This window comes from Scyliorhinus torazame, chromosome 8, assembly GCF_047496885.1.
Source record: "Scyliorhinus torazame isolate Kashiwa2021f chromosome 8, sScyTor2.1, whole genome shotgun sequence".
NCBI lineage: Eukaryota > Metazoa > Chordata > Chondrichthyes > Carcharhiniformes > Scyliorhinidae > Scyliorhinus > Scyliorhinus torazame.
Genome location: NC_092714.1, coordinates 38,935,290 through 38,955,675, shown reverse-complemented (window position 1 = coordinate 38,955,675; position 20,386 = coordinate 38,935,290). Strand labels below are relative to the sequence as shown.

At 46.0% G+C, this 20,386-nt stretch overlaps 1 protein-coding gene across 2 annotated transcripts in view; it reads left to right on the top strand.

The window, feature by feature from the left end:
* LOC140427765 (interleukin-10 receptor subunit beta-like) overlaps nt 1-19,986 on the top strand; it is a 68,231-nt gene extending 48,245 nt beyond the window's left edge. For both annotated transcript variants that reach the window (XM_072513398.1, XM_072513397.1), the window contains exons 4-9: nt 2,099-2,210; nt 4,714-4,901; nt 7,560-7,723; nt 11,621-11,768; nt 12,697-12,854; nt 13,245-19,986. In XM_072513398.1, coding sequence (XP_072369499.1) covers nt 2,099-2,210; nt 4,714-4,901; nt 7,560-7,723; nt 11,621-11,768; nt 12,697-12,854; nt 13,245-13,550 — 1,076 coding nt within the window. In that variant the 3' untranslated portion in view covers nt 13,551-19,986. The remainder of the gene's footprint in view (nt 1-2,098; nt 2,211-4,713; nt 4,902-7,559; nt 7,724-11,620; nt 11,769-12,696; nt 12,855-13,244) is intronic.
* Nucleotides 19,987-20,386: the final 400 nt, after the last annotated feature.

Below are 20,386 nucleotides of genomic sequence, written 5' to 3'. Positions count from 1 at the left end.
GAGGCCATCCCAACGGCGTGCGCCATGCTCCTCGATGACGGCGTTATGGAGGGGGCGGAGCATCCGAAAACAGGAGCCGCACCCGATTTCATCGTAAAAAGGAGTTCTCCACCCGATCACCGATTATGATACCCGCATCGTGCAACGGAAGATCCCACCCTATATTCTCCCTCCGGAGCTGAATTACTACCAGTTTATGACCCCCCCTGGGAGCGCAAACCGGCAAGCAATTCCGTGTTCCACGCCATGCAAAGTTATGCATAGCGTGGAATACGGGGGATTCCCAGGGAATCCCGCTAGCGGGCAGCCTGATAGCAAGGTCCCACGGCCAGCAACCTCTCCCCCACCCCTGCATCATACAGTAGCCCCCCACCCCCAGATTGCCTGGGTGCCCCCCCCCCCCCCCCCCCACCACCAAGTACAGGGGTTACCCAACCTGCCCTTTCACAGGGACCCATGTGAGAGGGACCCCCCATAGGGACCCCAGTGATAAGGAGACCCTAACAGGGACCTCTGTGATAAGGAGATCTCCCACAGAGACCCCGTAATAGGAAGACCCCCATAGGGACCCCTGTGATAGGGAGACCCCTCACAGGGACCCCCGTGATGAGGGGATCCCTCACAGGGACCCCTGTGATAGGGAGACCCCAAACAGGGACCCCTGTAATAGGAAGACCCCCATAGGGACCCCTGTGATAGGGAGACCCCTCACAGGGACCCCCGTGATGAGGGGATCCCTCACAGGGACCCCTGTGATAGGGAGACCCCAAACAGGAACCCCTGTGATAGGGAGACCACCCCACAGGGACCTCTGTGATAGGGAGACCCCCCAAAAGGACCCCTGTAACGGGAGACCTCCCCACAGGGACCCCTGTAATAGGGGGACCCACCACACCAAGGCCACGCTTGTAGAGACCACAAGTGATCTGCACCCATGTGATTGCCGGAGCTTAGGGTGCTGGGCCCACAAAATACTTGAAAATGGGCCATTAAGACGTATTTGCATTATTTACATGCTTCAGCTGGCATGTGGCGTGGACCCTGTTCCTGCCACCAGCAGGGTTTGGAGCATTGCATGGCGTTGATGCCGATTTTCCCCCAATGCCCGATTCTCCGTACCATTGAGGAACGCATTCCGGGCACCCTGGGACGGAGAATTCCGCCGTATATTTTTAATTTATAAGTCTAAGTAGTTGATATGAATTGTTAACAAAAGTGGTCGCAGCACTAATTCTTGTAGGACTTCACTGTCCCCCTCTGCCACTCTGATTAGCTCCCCTTTGCTCCTACTCACTGCTTTCTGTTTTGCAGCCGGCTCGCTATCCATTCTGCTACTTGTGTCTTACCTCTGTTTGTTTTGATCTCATTTGTTAGCCTATTATGTGACACCTAATTGAAGGCTTTTTGGAAATTGAATAAATTACATCTACCGAAATGCCCTTGTCTATTTGCTCTTTAGAATCCAGTGAGGTTGGCCAAACAAAACCTCTCCTTTGAAATCCACACTGATTATTCATAATGTTTTTTGCTTTCCAAATGTTACTTTGTTTTCTTCTATAGATGGGATTCCCTTATTTTTCCTACCACCGGTGTCAAGTTGACTGGTCTGTAGTTCATCGGACATGTATTATCTCACTTCTTACATCTGGGTGTAACTTTAGCTATCCATTGGTCCTCTGGACCTCCCCTCCCCACCTCACCAGGGCCCGCCAATCTGGCACCTGGGGAGACCCCTGACTCACCAATGGACTGGATTCAGCGCAGCTCACCACCTCTCAAAGAACCATAGTTAACTTTGCTGTTCGGAAAATCTAATCTCATGTTTATTTCCAACAAGGGAAGGAACCTTGTGACAAATTGCATTTCCTAACTGTGGTGCAATCCTACACTGTTTTGAAATGATGTATGCATGGCATTTCTCAAACTGAACAAGTAATGGACTGGTTGCATCTAGGATTGGACACATTTATTTCAATTCAAGTTACTTTGCAATACACCATGACATTTAATACAACTCTAAATGTTGATTATATTTTTAACATTTAAAAATGTATATTCTTACTTTCTCAAACAAATAACTTTCTTTCTGTTTGTGTAGTGGCTGCACCAAAATATGTGACAATTGGTTCTTTCAATATGAAACATTTGGTCAAATGGGATCCAGATGTTTATCAACTCGGCCCGGTCACCTATTCCGTCCAGTTCCAAGGGTAAGAGAATGGACTTGAATTTCATGCTGGATAATGCTATTCAAGTTAATTTAACAAAAATGGCAAATGTTCAGTAGTGGTCAGTAATATTGAAGTGTGGTGTAGCAATGCTTTGCACCCATTTCTCAACTCTTCAAGCACTACATAGATGGACAACTAATTCTACTTGCTTTCAGCCACTTCTTCCCGTACCTTTTGCACTAGAAACTACGGGGAGACTTGGAGTCCCAGAAGTCATTTTACATCGGAACAGAAGTAGGCATTTAGCCCCTTGAGCCTGCTCGGCCATACACTGTGACTATGGCTGATCTTCTTTGCACCTTCTCTAACGCCCAAGATTCCACTTTGTACTTCCTCTGTAGGAGGGAAAGAAGTCAATGTCTTACAACTCTCAGCAACCACTCACAGAGCCACACAAGCCGAGGTCTGAAGACCATGCAATCAGTTTGGAAGATTCTGCACTGCCTCGGTCCCATGCCCTTTAATATCATCGATTAACAAAAATTGATCCATCTCCAGTTTAAATTAACAATTGGCCTAGCATCAGTTGCCATGTGTGAAAGAGAGTCTTGATTTTCTCTGCCACCCTTCACATGTAGAATTGTTTCCTAATGTCAGCCTTGAAAAATCTGGATCTATTTTTTTACACCATAACCCATAGTGCTAGACTTCCCAACCAACAGAAATACTTTCTCCCTATCGATCCTATTAGTTCCCCTTATTATCTAGAAAACTTCAACCGGGTTATCTCTTAACCCTGTAAGTTTCAGGAAATGCTGTCTTCGCAATCTCTCCTCATAAGATAACGTTTGGAGTCCCGGCATTGTTCCGGTGAATCTGCATTGTGCTCACTCTAACAGTACTGCAGGCTTGGTCTAACTAGGTCCCAACTGCGGCATAGCTTGTTCCTCTTGAATTCTAGTTCTCCAGATACAAAGCCCAGCATTTTGTTAGTCTTCGGGCACGATTCTCCCCAAAATTTCTACGTTAATTTGTGGTTGGTTTTTCAGGGAGTTCCCCACTGTTATTCAGTGAAAATCTGTCACTTTTTTGGGCCCTGGGGAGTTTCTCACTGGTTAAGCCCACATTTAGAATTGGTTTTAGCATTGGAGAGCTAAACTGAGAGATTGGGCCACGATTTTGAAAGGGTGCCCTGATGTCTAAGTGAGCTTGTGGGTCCCCCACACGCCCCACTCATGTGCAATGTCACCCTCCACACACATGGACACTACCCCACACCGCCCCAAGTGAGGACACCCCGCCATGGGGTCCCTGGGCCCCTTAGTCAGCGCCCCCTCCCTTCTAGGACCCCCACCCATCTCCCCTCCAACCTGCCAGAGACCGCTACTTACCTGCCCTGCACTCCCCCTCCCTTCAAACTCCTCTCCACTCTCATTTCATGGGCATGGCCCCCCTCGCTCCCAACCCTTGGCAGTGCCACCCTGGCATTCAGGCACCCATGCACTGGCACCCAGGCTGGTTTGGCAGTGCCAAGGTGACATCTTGGCAGTGCCAAGGTGCCCACGTTCCGAGGCAGGGCCAGGGAGCCACCATGCACTTACCTTAACCACTCGGGGATCTTCGATGACCCGGGAGACCTTCCGGCTGCCGTTCTGCCAGGTCGTAAGTAGGTTTAAGACCTACTAACACGAGCATCATTCAGTCCCGCCCATTTGGGGCGGGATTCTGACTTCGAGTTTCTCCAGCCGCGTTGTGCTCTCCCTTGAGTGCCGGAGAATCGAGCCCTTCATGTCTCTCCCTGTCCATGGCATTTTAATGATCTATTCGCATGGACACTTAAGTGTCTTGGGACTTCTGCTATTTCTAGATTTCACCCATTAGAAAGAACTTTTTATCATTTTTTGTTGCAAAGTGATGACCTCACACGTACCTGTATTGAAATCGAATTGCCAAAGTTTTGCCAATTTTACTTCTAAAATTGTTCTCACAGAATATCAGCATTGCTAGCATGGTCAGCAATTATTGCCCATCCCTAATTAGTCTAGCGAAGGGATTGGTGAGCCTCTGCATTTTGTGTGGTAGAGGTACTCCCATAGTTTTTTTTCGGGAGTTTCAGAATTTTGACCCAGCAATGATAAAGTTTATATATCCAAGTCAGGAATGCATGTGACTTGGAGCAGAACTCCCATGCACCTGCAGCCCTTGTTCCTCTAGGTGGTCGAGGTCATGAGTGGTGAATGGGACCAGACTCTGTGGAATCATCACCTCACCTCTAGAATTCAGTTCTTCTGTCCATATTTGGCCCAAGGCTGTAATGTGCTATGGGCATCAGTAGCAGAGTATTGGCAAATGCTTGGAAATAATAATCATCTTTATTATTGTCACCAGTAGGCTTACATTAATGCATTTGAAATGCCGTAACATATGAACCATGATACAGCTGCTTTCTACAGAAGATTAGGTACCCCTTCGTCATAGAGTGCCTTGTCACAGCATCACCTTGTTAGGCAATCTTCTTAATACAATCTTTTACTTTCTCCAGACAGTTCGAAAGATCAATCAATGGCAGTTGGGCAGAAGCATCGAACTGTACGGATCTCACTGAGACGGAATGTGATTTGTTTGACAGTCTCGCTTTTTATGCAACATATTACCTAAGAGTGAGGGCAGAACGTGGAAGTGCAATGTCACGCTGGGTTGAAGCAGAGCCATTTTCTCCATATAAAGACAGTAAGAACTTTGCATATTTTGGGGCTGTTTTCTTGAGTACTTCCACCTGCCATGCCCTTAAACTACATATTCAAACATTTAGCTGATTTTTTCTGGCAGGCATTTGATTGGATCCGCAAAACTGGGGTAATCATTGATTATATAAGTAAAGAAAGGCAGGCATTTACACAGTGCCTTTTATGATCTCAGGGTGACTTTACGCTAATGAAGGATTTTGGAAATGTTGCCACCGCTGTTATGTGGGAAATGCAGCAGCCAATTTGCACACAGCAACCTCGCACAGTTAGCCGGGTGATAATGACGAGATAATCTGATTTAGTGTTCATTAAGGCATATATATTGGCCAAGTCACCAGGGAAATCTCCCCGCTCTTCTTAGAACAATACCATGGCATTTTTTACAACTACCCAAGAGGCAGAAAGATTTAACATCTGACCTGTAATCTGGTACCTACAAAAGTGCAGCACTCCTTTAGTACTGCATTGGATTCTCAGCTTAGATTTTGAGCTCATGTTCTGGAATGGGACATAAACCACAACCCAATGAACCATAAAAAGTGAAGTGAATGATTGAGCCTGTTTGCTGGTTACTTAAAATCGGCTACAAATGGGCACAACGTTGGATTTTCCCCGCCACTTCACAACAATGGTAGTGTTATGATCAGGAAGGTGGTGAGTGCTGCTCAAACCAAATCCCAAAGGGAAACTTGGCAAGCTACCACAACTCTTGTCTTTTTTGTTTTTACCACAAGAAGTTATGTGTACTGAACTCAGAAGCCACAAATTCAGGTGATTCTTTTGGAGATTTTAAATATTAAATTAAAACATTTATTAACAAAGGAAAGAAAACTTAAACATCAGAAATGGTCATTTCAGTCGTTGGAGCCACAGAAACTATTCCTGGTCCAATTCCAGATGGTCTGATTTGGTACATGTCCATTTTGCCTGATAATGTTGGAGGACGAACTGCTCAAAGTAGGCGGTATCTGCACACTGTAAACCTAATTTTTTTAATATTCATTTGTGGGATATGTGGGCATCGCTGACTGGGCCAGCATTTATTGCCCATCCTTAATTGGCATGCTAGTCCACTTCAGAGGGCATTTAAGAATAAATCACTTGCTGTGTGTCTGGAGTCACATGTAGGCCAGACCAGGTAAGGACGGCAGATTTCCTGACAATAGTTTCAGGGGCCTTTTAATTCCAGATTTTTATCTGCTGTGGTGGAATTCGAGCCCGTGTCCCCTGAGCATTATCCTGGGTCTCTGGATTATTAGTCCAGTGACAATACCACTGCACCACACTGCCTTCCCTTCATGTACATGGCACCTGTCTCCATGTGGTTGTCAGTATGAAACTTCCCTGCTGAGTTAGCTGATCTCTACCAGCGCAGCATTAGAGTGCTACCATTATTCTCAAACCCATTCAACTCATTCCCTCAACCCTCAAACTCATTCACCTGAGGAAGGAGCAGTGCTCTGAAAGCTAATGATTTGATATAAACCTGTTGGACTTTAACCTGGTGTTCTAAGACTTCTTACTGTGCTCACCCCAGTCCAACGCCGGCATCGCCACATCATTAGTCTCAAAGGCCTGGATTCAGGCTCCAAATCTCTATCCCGATAGCTTCATCTGTAAACTATGCGGCAAAGATGTTGGATATAAACAAATAGTCTGCTGACGCTCACCTTTCACATGACGTTTGGCTACTTTACTGGGGTACTGGAGAGCTGACTATACCATTGCAACCATGTCCTTAAATGAATCAGTACCTTCAGGAGAGGAGGCCAAAATAGAGAGGAATATGGGGCAAAATTCTCCCCCAACGGCGGGATGTCCGCCGACTGGCGCCAAAGCCGGCGCCAATCAGACGGGCATCGCGCCGGCCCAAAGGTGCGGAAGGCTCCGCATCTTTGGCGGCCTAGCCCCAACATTGAGGGGCTAGGCCGACGCCGGAGGGATTTCCGCCCCGCCAGCTGGCGGAAATGGCGTTTGTTTCCCCGCCAGCTGGCGCGGAAATGCGGCGCATGCGCGGGAGCGTCAGCGGCCGCTGTCAGTTTCCCAGCGCATGCGCGGGAGCGTCAGCGGCCGCTGTCAGTTTCCCACGCATGCGCAGTGGGGAGAGTCTCTTCTGCCTCCGCCATGGTGGAGGCCGTAGCGGAGGCGGAAGGGAAAGAGTGCCACCACGGCACAGGCCCCCCCGCGGATCGGTGGGCCCCGATCGCGGGCCAGGCCACCGTGGGGGCACCCCCCGGGGTCAGATCGCCCCGCGGCCCCCCCCAGGACCCCGGAGCCCGCCCACGCCGCCTGGTCCCGCCGGTAAATACCAGGTTTGATTTACGCCGGCGGGACAGGCAATTCCTGGGCGGGACTTCGGCCCAGCCGGGCCGGAGAATCCAGCGGGGGGTCCCGCCAACCGGCGCGGCTGGATTCCCGCCCCCGCCCAATCTCCGGGAGCGGAGACTTCGGCGGGGGCGGGATTCACGGCGGCCAACGGCCATTCTCCGACCCGACGGGGGGTCGGAGAATGACGCCCAGGGAAAAGGAAGCAACAAAACTTTATACTCGATCTTTCAAATGAAAATTGAGCATTTTGTTAGCACAGTACACATTGTGCCCTGAATGTTGCTGAAACTCAAGCTCTCTTTTTAAACCTTAGCTGTGATTGGGCCTCCAAAAGTTGAAGTGTTGTCACAGGGAGGTGAACTGCACGTCACCATTGGGGATCCAGTCGCTGAAGATGGACTTTCCCTGCGTAACAATTATGCGGATCTCGCTTACCATGTGATTTATTGGGTAAAGAATGAAGAAGGAACTACAAAGGTAAGTTATTTTTAGAGTGTTTCTTTGTGACTGTTGGAGAGAGATATTGATTCATAGAATTATACAGAATTTTACATAGAAACAGGCCCTTCAACCCAACCCACTTCTATGCTACATATTAGCCTGCTTCCACCTTCTTCATCTCATCCTACCTATATAGTCATCTTTGACTTTCTCCCTCACGGACTTGTCTGACTTCCGAACCTAGCTTCTTAAATTTAAACAAAACCAATTGTGTAGGTGCAAGGGGCGAGTTGGCTGAGGTACATTCGTAAATTAGATTCAATGTTATGATGGTAGATGACCAATGGCAAACATTTTTCTCTTCTTCTTTCATGACACTTGGGTGTCATTGGATAGGCCAGTATTTTTATTGTCCATCCCGAAGTGCCCTTGAGAAGTTGATGCAGAGATTCCTTCTTGAATCATTCAAGTCCATGTTGTGTAGGTACGCCCAGGGTGCTGTTAGTAAAGGGTTTCCAATATTTTGACCCAGTGACAGTCAAAGATTAAATAAATCATTTGCAATTTTTAGCCAACAAACATTCCAATAAGCAATAACATTTCTACAAGAAAGGTAGTTCAGCCACAGCTACCTAGAGAAGTTAACAACAATATTTGATTAAAGATGCTTACCAAAAAGAGCAAGTCTGAGGATTGGGACGGTTTTAGAAATCAGCAAAGGATGACCAGAAAATTGATAAAAGAGGAAGAAATTAGAATTTGAGATAAATACAGATCGTAACATCTTCTGCTAAAACGGCAAAGACTGGAGAATTTATAATGGGGAATGAGGAAATGGCAGAGATAAATAGTTTGTATCTGGCTTCACAGAAAAAAACATACTGGAAGTTGTGGGGAAGCAAGGATTTAATGAGGTTGAAGAATTAAAATAATTAGCATTTGTGAAGAAAATATACTGCAGGAATTAATGGGACTATAAGGTGACAAGTCCTGTAGGTCTCGGGTTTTATAAGAGGCAACAAAAGAGATAGTGGCTGCATCGTCCAGAATTTCCTAGATCCTAGAATAGTCTCCCATTTATTGGAAAGTATCAAATTAAGCCCTAAAACATAGAACATACAGTGTAGAAGGAGGTCATTCGGCCCATCGAGTCTGCACCGACCCACTTAAGTCCTCACTTCCAGCCTATCCCCATAACCCAGTCACTAAGGGCAATTTATCTTGGCCAGTCTGCCTAACCGGCACGTCTTTGGACTGTGGGAGAAAACTGGAGCACCTGGAGGAAATCCACGCAGACACAGGGAGGATGTGCAGACTCCGCACAGACAGTGACCCAGCGGGAGATCGAAACTGGGTCCCTGGCGCTGTGAAGCCACAGTACTAGCCACTTGTGCTACTGTGCTGCCGAAAGCACTTTTTAAAAAATCACAATATAATTAGGCAGAGTCACCACAATTTTATGAAAGAGAAATTTGGTGATAAATCTGTTAAGAGATTTTCAGGGTTCAACCAGCAAGGGGAATCAATGGATGTAATTTTTTTGAACCTTCGAAGGGCATTCAATAATGTGCCTGATACTCCAGTGCACCAATAAGACAGGTGTCTTTCAGGTGAGACATTAAATTGAGGCCCCATCGAGGATGCAAAAGTAAAAAATGTAAAAATCCCATTCCGTTATTTCAATGAAGAGTAGATATCCCCGCCAATATTTAACCCTCAGCAGATCTGAAAACAAATGGATCTGCATTATCGCATTGCTATTTGAAGGAGCTTCTTGAGTGCAAATTGGCTGTTGTATTTCCTACACCGTAACAGTGACTACACTTCAAATGTACTTCAAAGTACTTTGAGGCATCTTATGGTCGTGAAAATCACTGTATTTATTTTTTTTAACAGGGCATTTGATCCATGCTAGTTTACTGTCCAGAACAAACCTAATGTAGCCTGTCACTGAATCTAGTTGTTTTCTTTTATTTTTTGTTAACAATTCTTTTTATAAATTTAGAGTATCCAATTCTTTTTTTCCCCCCAATTAAGGGGCAGTTTAGAGTGGCTAATCCACCCAGGATGCACATGTTTTGGATTGTGGGGTGAGACCCAAGCAAACACGGGGAGAATGTGCAAACTCCACACAGACAGTAACCTAGGGCCGGGATTGAACCTGAAACCTCGGCGCCGTGAGGCAGCAGTACTAACCACTGCGCTACCGTGCCGCCCTGAATCTAGCTGTTTCGTAAATTATTCCAGGGTTTTGTTTTTTACAGCAATGCCCTATATTCCATAGGTTGATCAACATTTGTGTGAAGAATTTCCTGGCGTTAGTACAGCCTTTACCGCTTTCAAACTATGCTTTCCACACCTTCCTGCCATGGTTTAACTTGTAATATTGTTCCAGGTTTACCTTTCCCATGTGGTCTATGATCACATACCTCTATTATACTCCCTCTGAGCCTTTCAAGAACGAAAAGCCCCGGTTTCTCCAGTTGTTCCAATGAATTCAGTTCTCTGACGCTAGAGATACACCTCATGGCTTTCCTCTGCCCATCCTTCAGCTCATCAATGTCTCATTTGAATTTTGGTGACCGATACGGAAAACAGTTTTTGAGCTGCAATCTCACCAGAGCAATTTTTGAATGATTTCCTCCAATTTGTACTCTGCTAATTTGACTACATAGTTTGGCGTCGCTGCTCTACAATGACTTGAGGACATGCTAAGTGCCAAGCCTTCCGGTATCTCCAGGTCTTTGCCAGCTTCACGTTTAGCAACTTTGACAATGTTGACAAACAAAATAATAATAATCTTTATTGTCACAAGTAGGCTTACATTAACACTGCAATGAAGTTACTGTGAAAAGATGCTGGTGTTGCTGATTTTGCCTTAGTTTAATTGCTCTGTTTTATCACCTTTGCTCTTGAGTCGCCAGGTATCTTTATGATACAGCCACGTGGTTCAAGTCCGAATAATGATCAATAATCCAATACACCGATTAGTCAGATTTAAATCAAAGCACATTTATTATACACAGCAATCACTACTCATGCATAAATTCTACGTCTAAGCTACTTCTACAACTAACAGGCCTATACTTAACTTGGAACTGGCCCACCAGGTCAGGGAAACAAATGGCCTTTCGTTCGGGTTCTGAGCCTGCAGGATTCGAAGTTGGTACAGATTGGATAGCTAGGAGCACCTATCTCGTAGCGAGCGTTGAAGTAAGACTTACAGGTTCGATCGGCTGCTGAAGAGTGACGAGAGCTGGAAGAGAGAGTGCCTTGAACTTGGGGCTCAATTCTTATAGTCCCCAGGGGCTTCCCACCTTTCGGGGCGGACCCTGTACCTGGTCCCAAGTGATTGGACTTTGTCCCAATCACTTGGTTCGATTTTCTCCAATGCTGGAGCGGTTCCCTGATCGATGGGCGGTCTTGAGGTGGTCGTTCACCTCCTTTTGTGTAGGCTTCTGCTGGCGCCGAAGAGTCTGGTTTTGCTTTGTGTGTCTAAATGATGCTTATTGTTCCCGGGGATTGCTCATTAGTATGCAGGTGGCTGGTGTTTTGTTATGCTGATGGTTGCTGGTATCGATCTTGTCTGGCCTTTCCAGAGGTAAATACACAGCCAAACTGCAGCTGCTCGTTTTGTCCTGTTGGCTGACTTTCCCATCAGCCTTTGCCATTCGCCATTTTGAATCGGGAGTTGGCCATTTTAAGTGGCTACACTGGCACTTCATTTTTCAATATTTTAACCTTTAGCCATATCAAATTGTATTTCCTTGGGTCTGCCATTACATATTAGAATGGAATGATTCTATTGAAGGAATGGTGATGGGTTTTAATTTTGTGCAGCAATGTCGTGCTAACCTAGCAGCTATTTTTTTATTACGCAAACCAACAGTTAAAGAAACACAAACCAATTGACTTGTGCCCATCTTCCTCCAGATGCAAAATAAATCTGCCACTTCATCAACTGTTTTGCTCAATCTCCAACCATGGACCAACTACTGCTTGAAAGTACAGGCCTATTCTGAGGAGAGCTCTAAGCAAGGACAGTTCAGTACAATCACTTGTGAATATGTCACTGCTGATGGTAAGATTTTTACATGCACTCTTAGTTATATTTTCATAATTTTAATATATAAATGCAAGTTGTTTCTATTGCCAGAATTACATTCCTGCTGGAGTGCAAATATACTCCGCTGCAAAGCCTCAAATTGTATGAGGTGACATGGTGAGAATGAAAATCGCAATGTTTTGCATATCTCCACTATGCTTTGTTGATGCTGTTTAGCCTCTTTTTAAAATAAATTTAGAGTACCCAATTCATTTTTTCCAATTAAGGGGCAATTTAGTGTGGCCAATCCACCTAGCCTGCACATCTTTGGGTTGTGGGGGCGAAACCCATGCAAACACTGGGAGGATGTGCAAACCCCACACGGACAGTGACCCAGAGCCGGGATCGAACCTGCGAACCACTGCGCCACCGTGCCGCCCCCTGTTGTTGCCTCTTAATCCTCGTGTTATAAAGCACAGCAACAGCTGCTTGCATTTACGTAGCAGCTTTAACATGGTAAAATGTCCCCAAGGTGCTTCACAGCATCATCAAATATATTTTGACAATGAACCACATGAGGAATGTTAGACTAGACGACCAAAAGCTTGATAGAGAGGCAAAGAGGTTGAAAGAGGAAATTCCAGAGCTTTAGGGTCCCAGTAGCTGAAGACAGGACCACCAGCGATGAAGCTGCGCATTCATTGAACAAGTGAATTAGCAATGTCTCTGATTTAAAAAGATCTTGCAATAACTCTGGGCTGATGGCTGTGCAGACGGGAGAAACTCTGAGGTAATCCTGACTTCATTTATCTACCTCTTGAGGTCAGAACTCAAATTGCAGAGAGTTACAAGGCATTAGAGTTGGCAGCCCAGCTCCAGGTGGCACATGCAGCGTTGTGCAGTGCAGGTGTCTTGCGTTGCTCATCCACATAACGTCAGATCATGTTTTTTCTTTTGTCTACAGCTAAGAGAAGAGCTTTGGCAGCAGCCGAGGTCCTTTTCATAACATTGGTTGCCGTTTTAGTGGTTACGTTGGGCTGTTTCTTCTTTGTGATCTATGCACGCCGAGCCATCAAGTACCTAATGTATCCTTCCTACAGTCTCCCAGTTCACATCAGAGAGGTATGGTGATCCTTTTATCTCATTGATTAATCCTTCAGTGCTGCTAGAAGATCTTACAGTTGAGTGATTACTGTCGCGAGTGATTCAGGAGACAAAATAACAAATCATGCGTGTATGGGCTGCTGATTGGGTCAACACAAAACAACAAATAAAATCTTAATGGGGGGGACTTAATTTTTTTGGAGGGGAGGGTTTAAAGCTTCGTGGGACCAAAAGAACATTAATTTAGCATATACCACCTGGAGCTGGGCTGCTACCTCTAATGTCTTGCAACCCCCTGTCGTTTGGGTTCTGACCTTCGAGATAGATGAATGAGTTTAGCATTTTCAGTTAAAATTGTCAGTAGGTCAGTTCAAACAAATATTAATTGTTGCATTTTCCATTTTTCAGTACTTGACTGAACCATTCCAGCAACCACTCTTTGAAACTCTGAATAAAGAAGAACTGCATGAAGAACATTGGGACAAGCTCTCCATCGTATCCCAGTCAGAAATTAATTCAGTGCCATTAAATTCGACTAAAACTGATGGCTCAAAGCCAGACAAAGCCACAACCAAGCCGGATGGGAAGACCCTTAATGAAGAGGATGATGTGCAAAGCAGTCAATCAAGTGTTGATTCTGGACATTATTCCAATAGTACGGAAAATTCTTCCCATCAAACTCCACAGAGTCTAGAAGATGCATCTAGGACATAGGAATTAAAAGACCGCGTGGATTTGGTGGTCCAATATTAATATCTCCCCTCTGCCTCCTGAGCGATATACTAAGTACTGATGCACTCCCTTTCAGTAAAGAGAAAAAAACTGAGTATCTCTGTAATCGACATTATTTTCACTGCCCAGCAAAGAACATTTAGGAATTAACCGAAAAATGTAAATACGTTTAGTTTGCTAATGTTCTGAACGATGGGACGACTGAGGGAAACTCAAATTAAGTGGAAAATTTAAATAATTGGGTCTTTTGTGCTGGAGAGGAATACTTAAAAGAAGATCCCCCTGCTAGACAGGGGACTGGTAAATAGCATTGTAGTTAAGGTGAGAACACCACCCCAGTTAATGTAAAGTCTGGCAGAGTCCCTGTGGGTTCTGGGGTGGGAGTGCTGTATGTTAGGGCGTTCTGGCCCACAGAGGAAGTGGCGGAAAGTTCCCCACGTGAATTGCCCTCAGTGAATCCCCGCTCTCTTCCCCCCCCGATTGTAATCAGGGGGAACCCCATCCCCCGACATACCTGTTTTCCAGGTGCCAGCCATCAATGCGCTTTTATCCGCCAGGTGCAGCCCCAGCAGTTGCGACCATTAGCGGTGATGCTACTGAGCATGCCCGCCTTCTGATTGAGCCTTTAATAGGACAGCAACCACTTAATTGGCTGCCGTTGGTAAAATGTGGTCCTGGGTCCCCTGCTCGGCAATGCGGGATTGCCTCCCATTTTCAGCCCTGGAGGCAGGAGTTCAACAGCTTCCACAAAATTCAAAGCCTCATTTCCACATCTATCCAAAGGAGTGACCAAGCAAAAGATCTCCTGAGGGGAATTCTCACTAAATTGTTTATTTTCAATAATGATAGTATGGGGTTGTCACGATTGAGATTTTCAACATAATGTCACGCCCACGGTGTGCTTATCTCGGTGAACAGGCTCAGGCAAATACATTTCTTCTTCACAACTTTGTTTCACTTTCCAACATCCCCTCCCTGGTCTTCCCATATCCTAGGTGGAGAGTTTAAGCTGGACCCCCTAGTCCCATGCCAAGATTGATATATTGGTTTCAGCTAGCAGTAAATCTAGATGACTCCACTCTGATTTTCTGTTCCATGTGGGGGTAGAACCTGGTTTCCGCATGGAACATGGTTAATGCTGTGAACGTGTCGCAAAGAGAACAAATAACCTGTGATTCAGGTGTCACAGAATATTCAGGGGACTGTCACATATTGTTTATGTTACTAGACCAGTAACCCAAGGCCTGGATTAATGATCTGGAGCGGGAATTCTGATCCCATCCTGGCAGCTAAGGAATATAAATTCAGTTACTAAATAAGCCTGGAGTTAAGAGGCTAGTATTAGTAACTGCTGCCTGTACGAGGCAAGTTTTTTTTACACAGAGGGTAGTGGTGCCTGGAACTCGCTGCCGGAGGAGGTGGTGGAAGCAGTTACGATAGTGACGTTTAAGTGGCATCTTGGCAAATACATGAATAGGATGGGAGTAGAGGGATACGGACCCAGGAAGTGTAGAAGATTGTAGTTTAGTCGGGCAGCATGGTCGGCGCAGGCTTGGAGGGCCGAAGGGCCTGTTCCTGTGCTGTACTTTTCTTTGTTCTTCGTCTTTGTTCAGCCTAAATGTGACACCCTACCTCCAGAATACCCTCTGATATGGCCCAACAAACCCTCCACCAGTTCTGGACAATAAACACGGGCTTTGCAGGCTATACCCATATCCTGAGATTGATTTTTTTTAAATCTCACTTTATTAAATTGACACACAGTTTTCCTAAACTAAAAGGAAAGTACTGCAGATGCTGGAAATCGGAAATAACAAACATAAAATGCTTGAAAATCTCAGCAGGTCTGGCAGCATCTGTGGGGAGAGAAACTGATTTGAGTCCATACTTAGGAGCTCATACAGAGTTGAAATATTAACTGTTTCTCTCTTTGCCTCAGGTATTGGTTGTTTACCATTACCGAGTCCTTATGACCCTCCCTTAGAGCTCCGAAGTATGGACTCAAATCAGTTTCTCTCCCCACAGATGCTGCCAGACCTGCTGAGATTTTCAAGCATTTTATGTTTTCATTGTGATATGAATTCTTGATTGACTGCATAGCAGTGTAAAAGAGTGTGATCATTTGAATATTATATTTATATGTAAGCAAGTGAAGAGACCCAATATGCAGTTAATAATTAAGGAAAATATTTTTGGAGAGATATTTTACTGCTGTTACACTTTATATAGTCTGCGATGTGGTGTTTACAAAGCACACCGGTTATAGCTTCATGTTCTGCAGCCACTCCTCTGCCTTTTTTACATTTCAGATCAATGTTAAATTTGGCTGAGATTCTATCCAGATTAGTAAGAACAATTTAACAATAAGCACTTTCACTCTGTGTTTTTTTAACATGCTTTCATTTCAGTTGACTGAAGTGGGGGATTACAAGTATTAATGGTGACTGGCACTGAATATGCGTTATCAAGCCATTTTAGATGTACGCGGGGAAGAGGATCTATGTAGTTGTTACATTTACTAAAATTCCAAAAACGAATAATGTGTTGTTGAACTGATTTCAAGAAAATCAATTTTGATGGGAGCGGAAGTGACGTTCTTTGAGCTGGATCACTCATGGTGGATGGGAGCGTTACGAGTGTGTTCTCTAAATCAAACACACAAATCAGTTCTGGGAAAAACCTTCCCGCAACAATTCTATTGTGAAACGCAGGGCAGGATTTTCCATCCCCGCCCGCTGCCAGGATTGTCTGATCCTGCTGAAAGTCAAGGAACTATTGGCTGGGCCGTCAAATCTTCCACAGCAGGACACGCCACAATGCGGCTAGAAAATCTCGGCCACAGTTAAACGGGAGGGAAATCGCAATACAGCTTAAAGGTTTACAATTTTAGGTGGTCTATTTGGTGTAATAATTACAAAGCACAGCCTTTAACTTGTATCTTTGCCTCAGGTATTAGTTGTTTACCATTCCAGAGTGAGCTTTTGCCATTCACGTGTTAGGGCCTGAAGATTGTATGCTGCATGGAAAGTTAAGAAAGCTATATTTTAATAGGTGGATGAAGTTATTTCCTGCCGATTTGTCAAGAGGATTAGATGGAGTGTGGTAGGAGGAAGCTTATGTGGAATATAAACACCAGCATAGATAGATTCAGCCAATTGACCCAATTCTGTGCTGAGAATTGTGCTATTTGTAGCTCCTGACCGCTGTAAATTGTAAAGCAACTTGGTCCAGTCCTGTGGGCCAGATTGTCTTCGCTTCTCAACTGAAGTGGGAAGCATATCACCAAATGGTGGCAGCAAGGGGACAGGAAAAATAGGAAAGATGAGAAAAGTGTTAATATGGAAAAAAAACTGACACGTTTGTAATTGTCTTCACTAACTGAACAAGACTTTGTTTTACTCTTTTGATCAGGGGATTAAGCATCTAATCATGAAGACTGACATTACTGGTAGTTAATTGCACAGCATCAATGTAGTTAGTCCTCTGATATTATAGAATTGTTATAGGACAGTAGGCCATCCGGCCCGTCATATCTGGTGGCCCTCTGAAGGAGCAATTCACCTCGTGCCACTCTCCTGCTTTTTCCCCGTAGCCCGGCAAATATTTCCTTTTCAGAAAGTGATCTAATTCCCTTTTGAAAGTTTCAATTGGACCTGCTTCCACCATGCTCCCTTGCAGTGCATTCCTCATCCTAACCACTCGTGTGGGCATTGCTTTTCATGCCAATTACCTTAAAGCTGTGTCCTCTGGTACTCAATTCTTCCACCACTGGGAACAGTTTTTCCCGATCTACTCTATCCAGACCGCTCACAATTTTGAGTATCTCTATCAGATCTCCTCTCAACCATCTCTTCTCCAAGGAGGACAGTCCCAACTTAAGAATAATGATCTTTATTGTAACAAGTAGGCTGACATTAACACTGCATATAAGTTACTGTGAAAAGCCCCTAGTCGCCACATTCCGGCGCCTGTTTGGGTACACAGAGGGAGAATTCAGAATGTCCAAATTACCTAACACCACGGGCGGGATTCTCCGACCCGAATCCCCAGGGTGGGGGGAACGGTGTGAATCCCGCTCCGACGCCGGCTGCCGACTTTTACGCCGCCGGTTCTTTGGTGGGGGCAGGGATCACGTCGCGCCGGTTGGGGGCCATTGGCAGTGACCCCGCTCCGCCGATTCTCCAGGCCGAGTGGCCGCCCGTTCCCTGACGGTCCCGCTGGCGGGACCTGGCTCTGAGGGCGGCCTGCGGAGTCCTCGGGGTGGGGGGGGGGCCTCGGTGGCCTGGCCCACGATCGGGACCCACCGATCTGCGGGCAGGCCTGTGCCGTGGGGGCACTCTTTCCCTCCACGCCGCCATCTGTAAAGCTCCGCCATGGCCGGCGAGGAGCAGAAGCCCCCTGCGCATGCTCAGGGATCCCGCCAGCAGTTCTGCGCATGCGCCAGAACACGCTGGCGCTCCTGCGCATGCGCCAACTCGCACCAGCCGGCGGAGGCCCTTCGGCACCGGTTGGCGCAGCGCCAACCACTTAAGTGCCGGCTTAGTCCCCGGAAGTGCGGAGGATTCCGCAACCTCCGGGCGGCCCGACGCCAGAGTGGTTCACGCCGCTCTTTGGCACCGGTACGGCCCGACGCCGGAGTGGTTCACGCCGCTCTTTGGCACCGGTACGGCCCGACGCCGGAGTGGTTCACGCCGCTCTTTGGCACCGGTACGGCCCGACGCCGGAGTGGTTCACGCCGCTCTTTGGCACCGGTACGGCCCGACGCCGGAGTGGTTCACGCCGCTCTTTGGCACCGGTACAGCCCGACGCCGGAGTGGTTCACGCCGCTCTTTGGCACCGGTACGGCCCGACGCCGGAGTGGTTCACGCCGCTCTTTGGCACCGGTACGGCCCGACGCCGGAGTGGTTCACGCCGCTCTTTGGCACCGGTACGGCCCGCCCGCCGGTTGGGGGAGAATCCCGGCCCACGACTTTCAAGACTTGTGGGAAGAAACCGGAGCACCCGGAGACCCAGGCAGACACGGAGAACATGCAGACTCCGTACAGACAGTGACCCAAGGAATTGAACACGAGACCCTGGAGCTGTGAATCAACAGTGCTATCCACTGTGCTACCGTACCTCGCTGACTAATCTTTCTAATTAACTGAAGTCCCTCATCCCTGATACTATTCTTGTGAAAACCCACCTGCTTCACTAATGTCCTTTAGGCAAGGAAATCTGCCATCCTTACCTGGTCTGGCCTACATGTGACTCCTGATCCACAGCAATGTGATTGATTCTTAACTGTCCTCTGACATGGTCAAGCAAGCCACTCAGTTCAAAGGAAATTGGGGATGGGCAACAAATCCTGGCCCTGACGGCAATGCCCACGTCCCATGAAAGAATGAAGAAAAATCTTTTATGCACCCTCTCGAATGCCTTCATATCTTTCCTGAATCGTGGTGCCCAGAAGAAGACTGCAATACTCCAGTTGAGGCCAAACCAGTGTTTCGTATATAGATCATGGCAAATGGAACATCATCAGTGATGGCAATGGTTTTCTAATATCCCTGTCTGAAACAATAATTACATTTTGCAGTTGCATTATTCTGTTCAACTCTCGAGGTGCTTGTGTCTTATCATAAATAAAGCAAGAGTTTCCACTCATATGTTTTTGTTTTGGAGCAAAAATCATTCAGCTGATAATTGTTTCTTGGCTCCAATAAGTATTGCAACTTTCACATTAATTGGGAGCCGTGATTTCGGATGTAATTTATTGTTGCCACTAAAGAAAATTGAAGTTTATAGTCATGGCATAAATCCTGGGGCCTTATGTGGGACTGTACTCTGTTGGGTCTTTCCAACAGAAAAGGTCTCCAATATGGTTTTACATTTTTGCAGAACAGGTAAATGAAGATCAAATTGCCCAAGTTTATTTGTAATCTACAATGAAAAGGAATTATATAATGTCATAAACCAGGCGAATGGAGATTAGCACTTTATGGTCATCTGAACTGCTTAAATTATTTATTTGCATACAGATACCTTAAGATGACTGCTGTCAAAAGCCTATGTTATCAATTTACTATCAAATATTTGTAAATTAATTAAAGGTACAACTAAAAGTAAAGCCAAGTAAACTGCTGAGCAATTTACAGAGGACCAGATCACGTTTCAGCACTCTCGGAAGAATATTCACTGTGTCTATTGTGCTACCGAGGCTGTCAATGCTCCCCCAATATTTCAATGAACGTCTTGACATGTGCAAGTAACTTTGTAAATATCAGTTAGCAGCACAAACATTTTTGATGTCTTGTTTCTATTTTGATGTGTGAATTTTGAAGAAAATGTAATCTCTTAATTTACTTGTATCTTTCATTAATTTTTATGCATGTGAAATTAGTTTTACAATTGAAATTAAAGAATGTTTAACTCGTCACTGTGGTGTGCTGTAGTTTTTTGATTAGACCTTGTTGGACACGTTGAGAGGCAGACAGCAGCAGTCCCATTTGCTGATGCTATGCAGGCCATTTTTTTTTCTTTTAAATTTTGAGTACCCAATTTTTGTCCAACTAAGGGGCGAATTAGCGTGGCCAACCCACCTAACTGCACATCTTTGGGTTGTGGGGGGTGACACCCACGCAGACACGGGGAGACTGTGCAAACTCCACACGGACAGTGACCCGGGGCCGGGACTGAACTTGGGCCCTCAACGCCATAGGCAGCAGTGTTAACCACCGTGCTGCCCCTCAATGCAGGTGATTTAATGGGTGGGTAGGTAGGCAGGTATACTGCTGCCCCAAAATAGTAATTGGTTCTGAAATTCCTAGCTGCCCAAT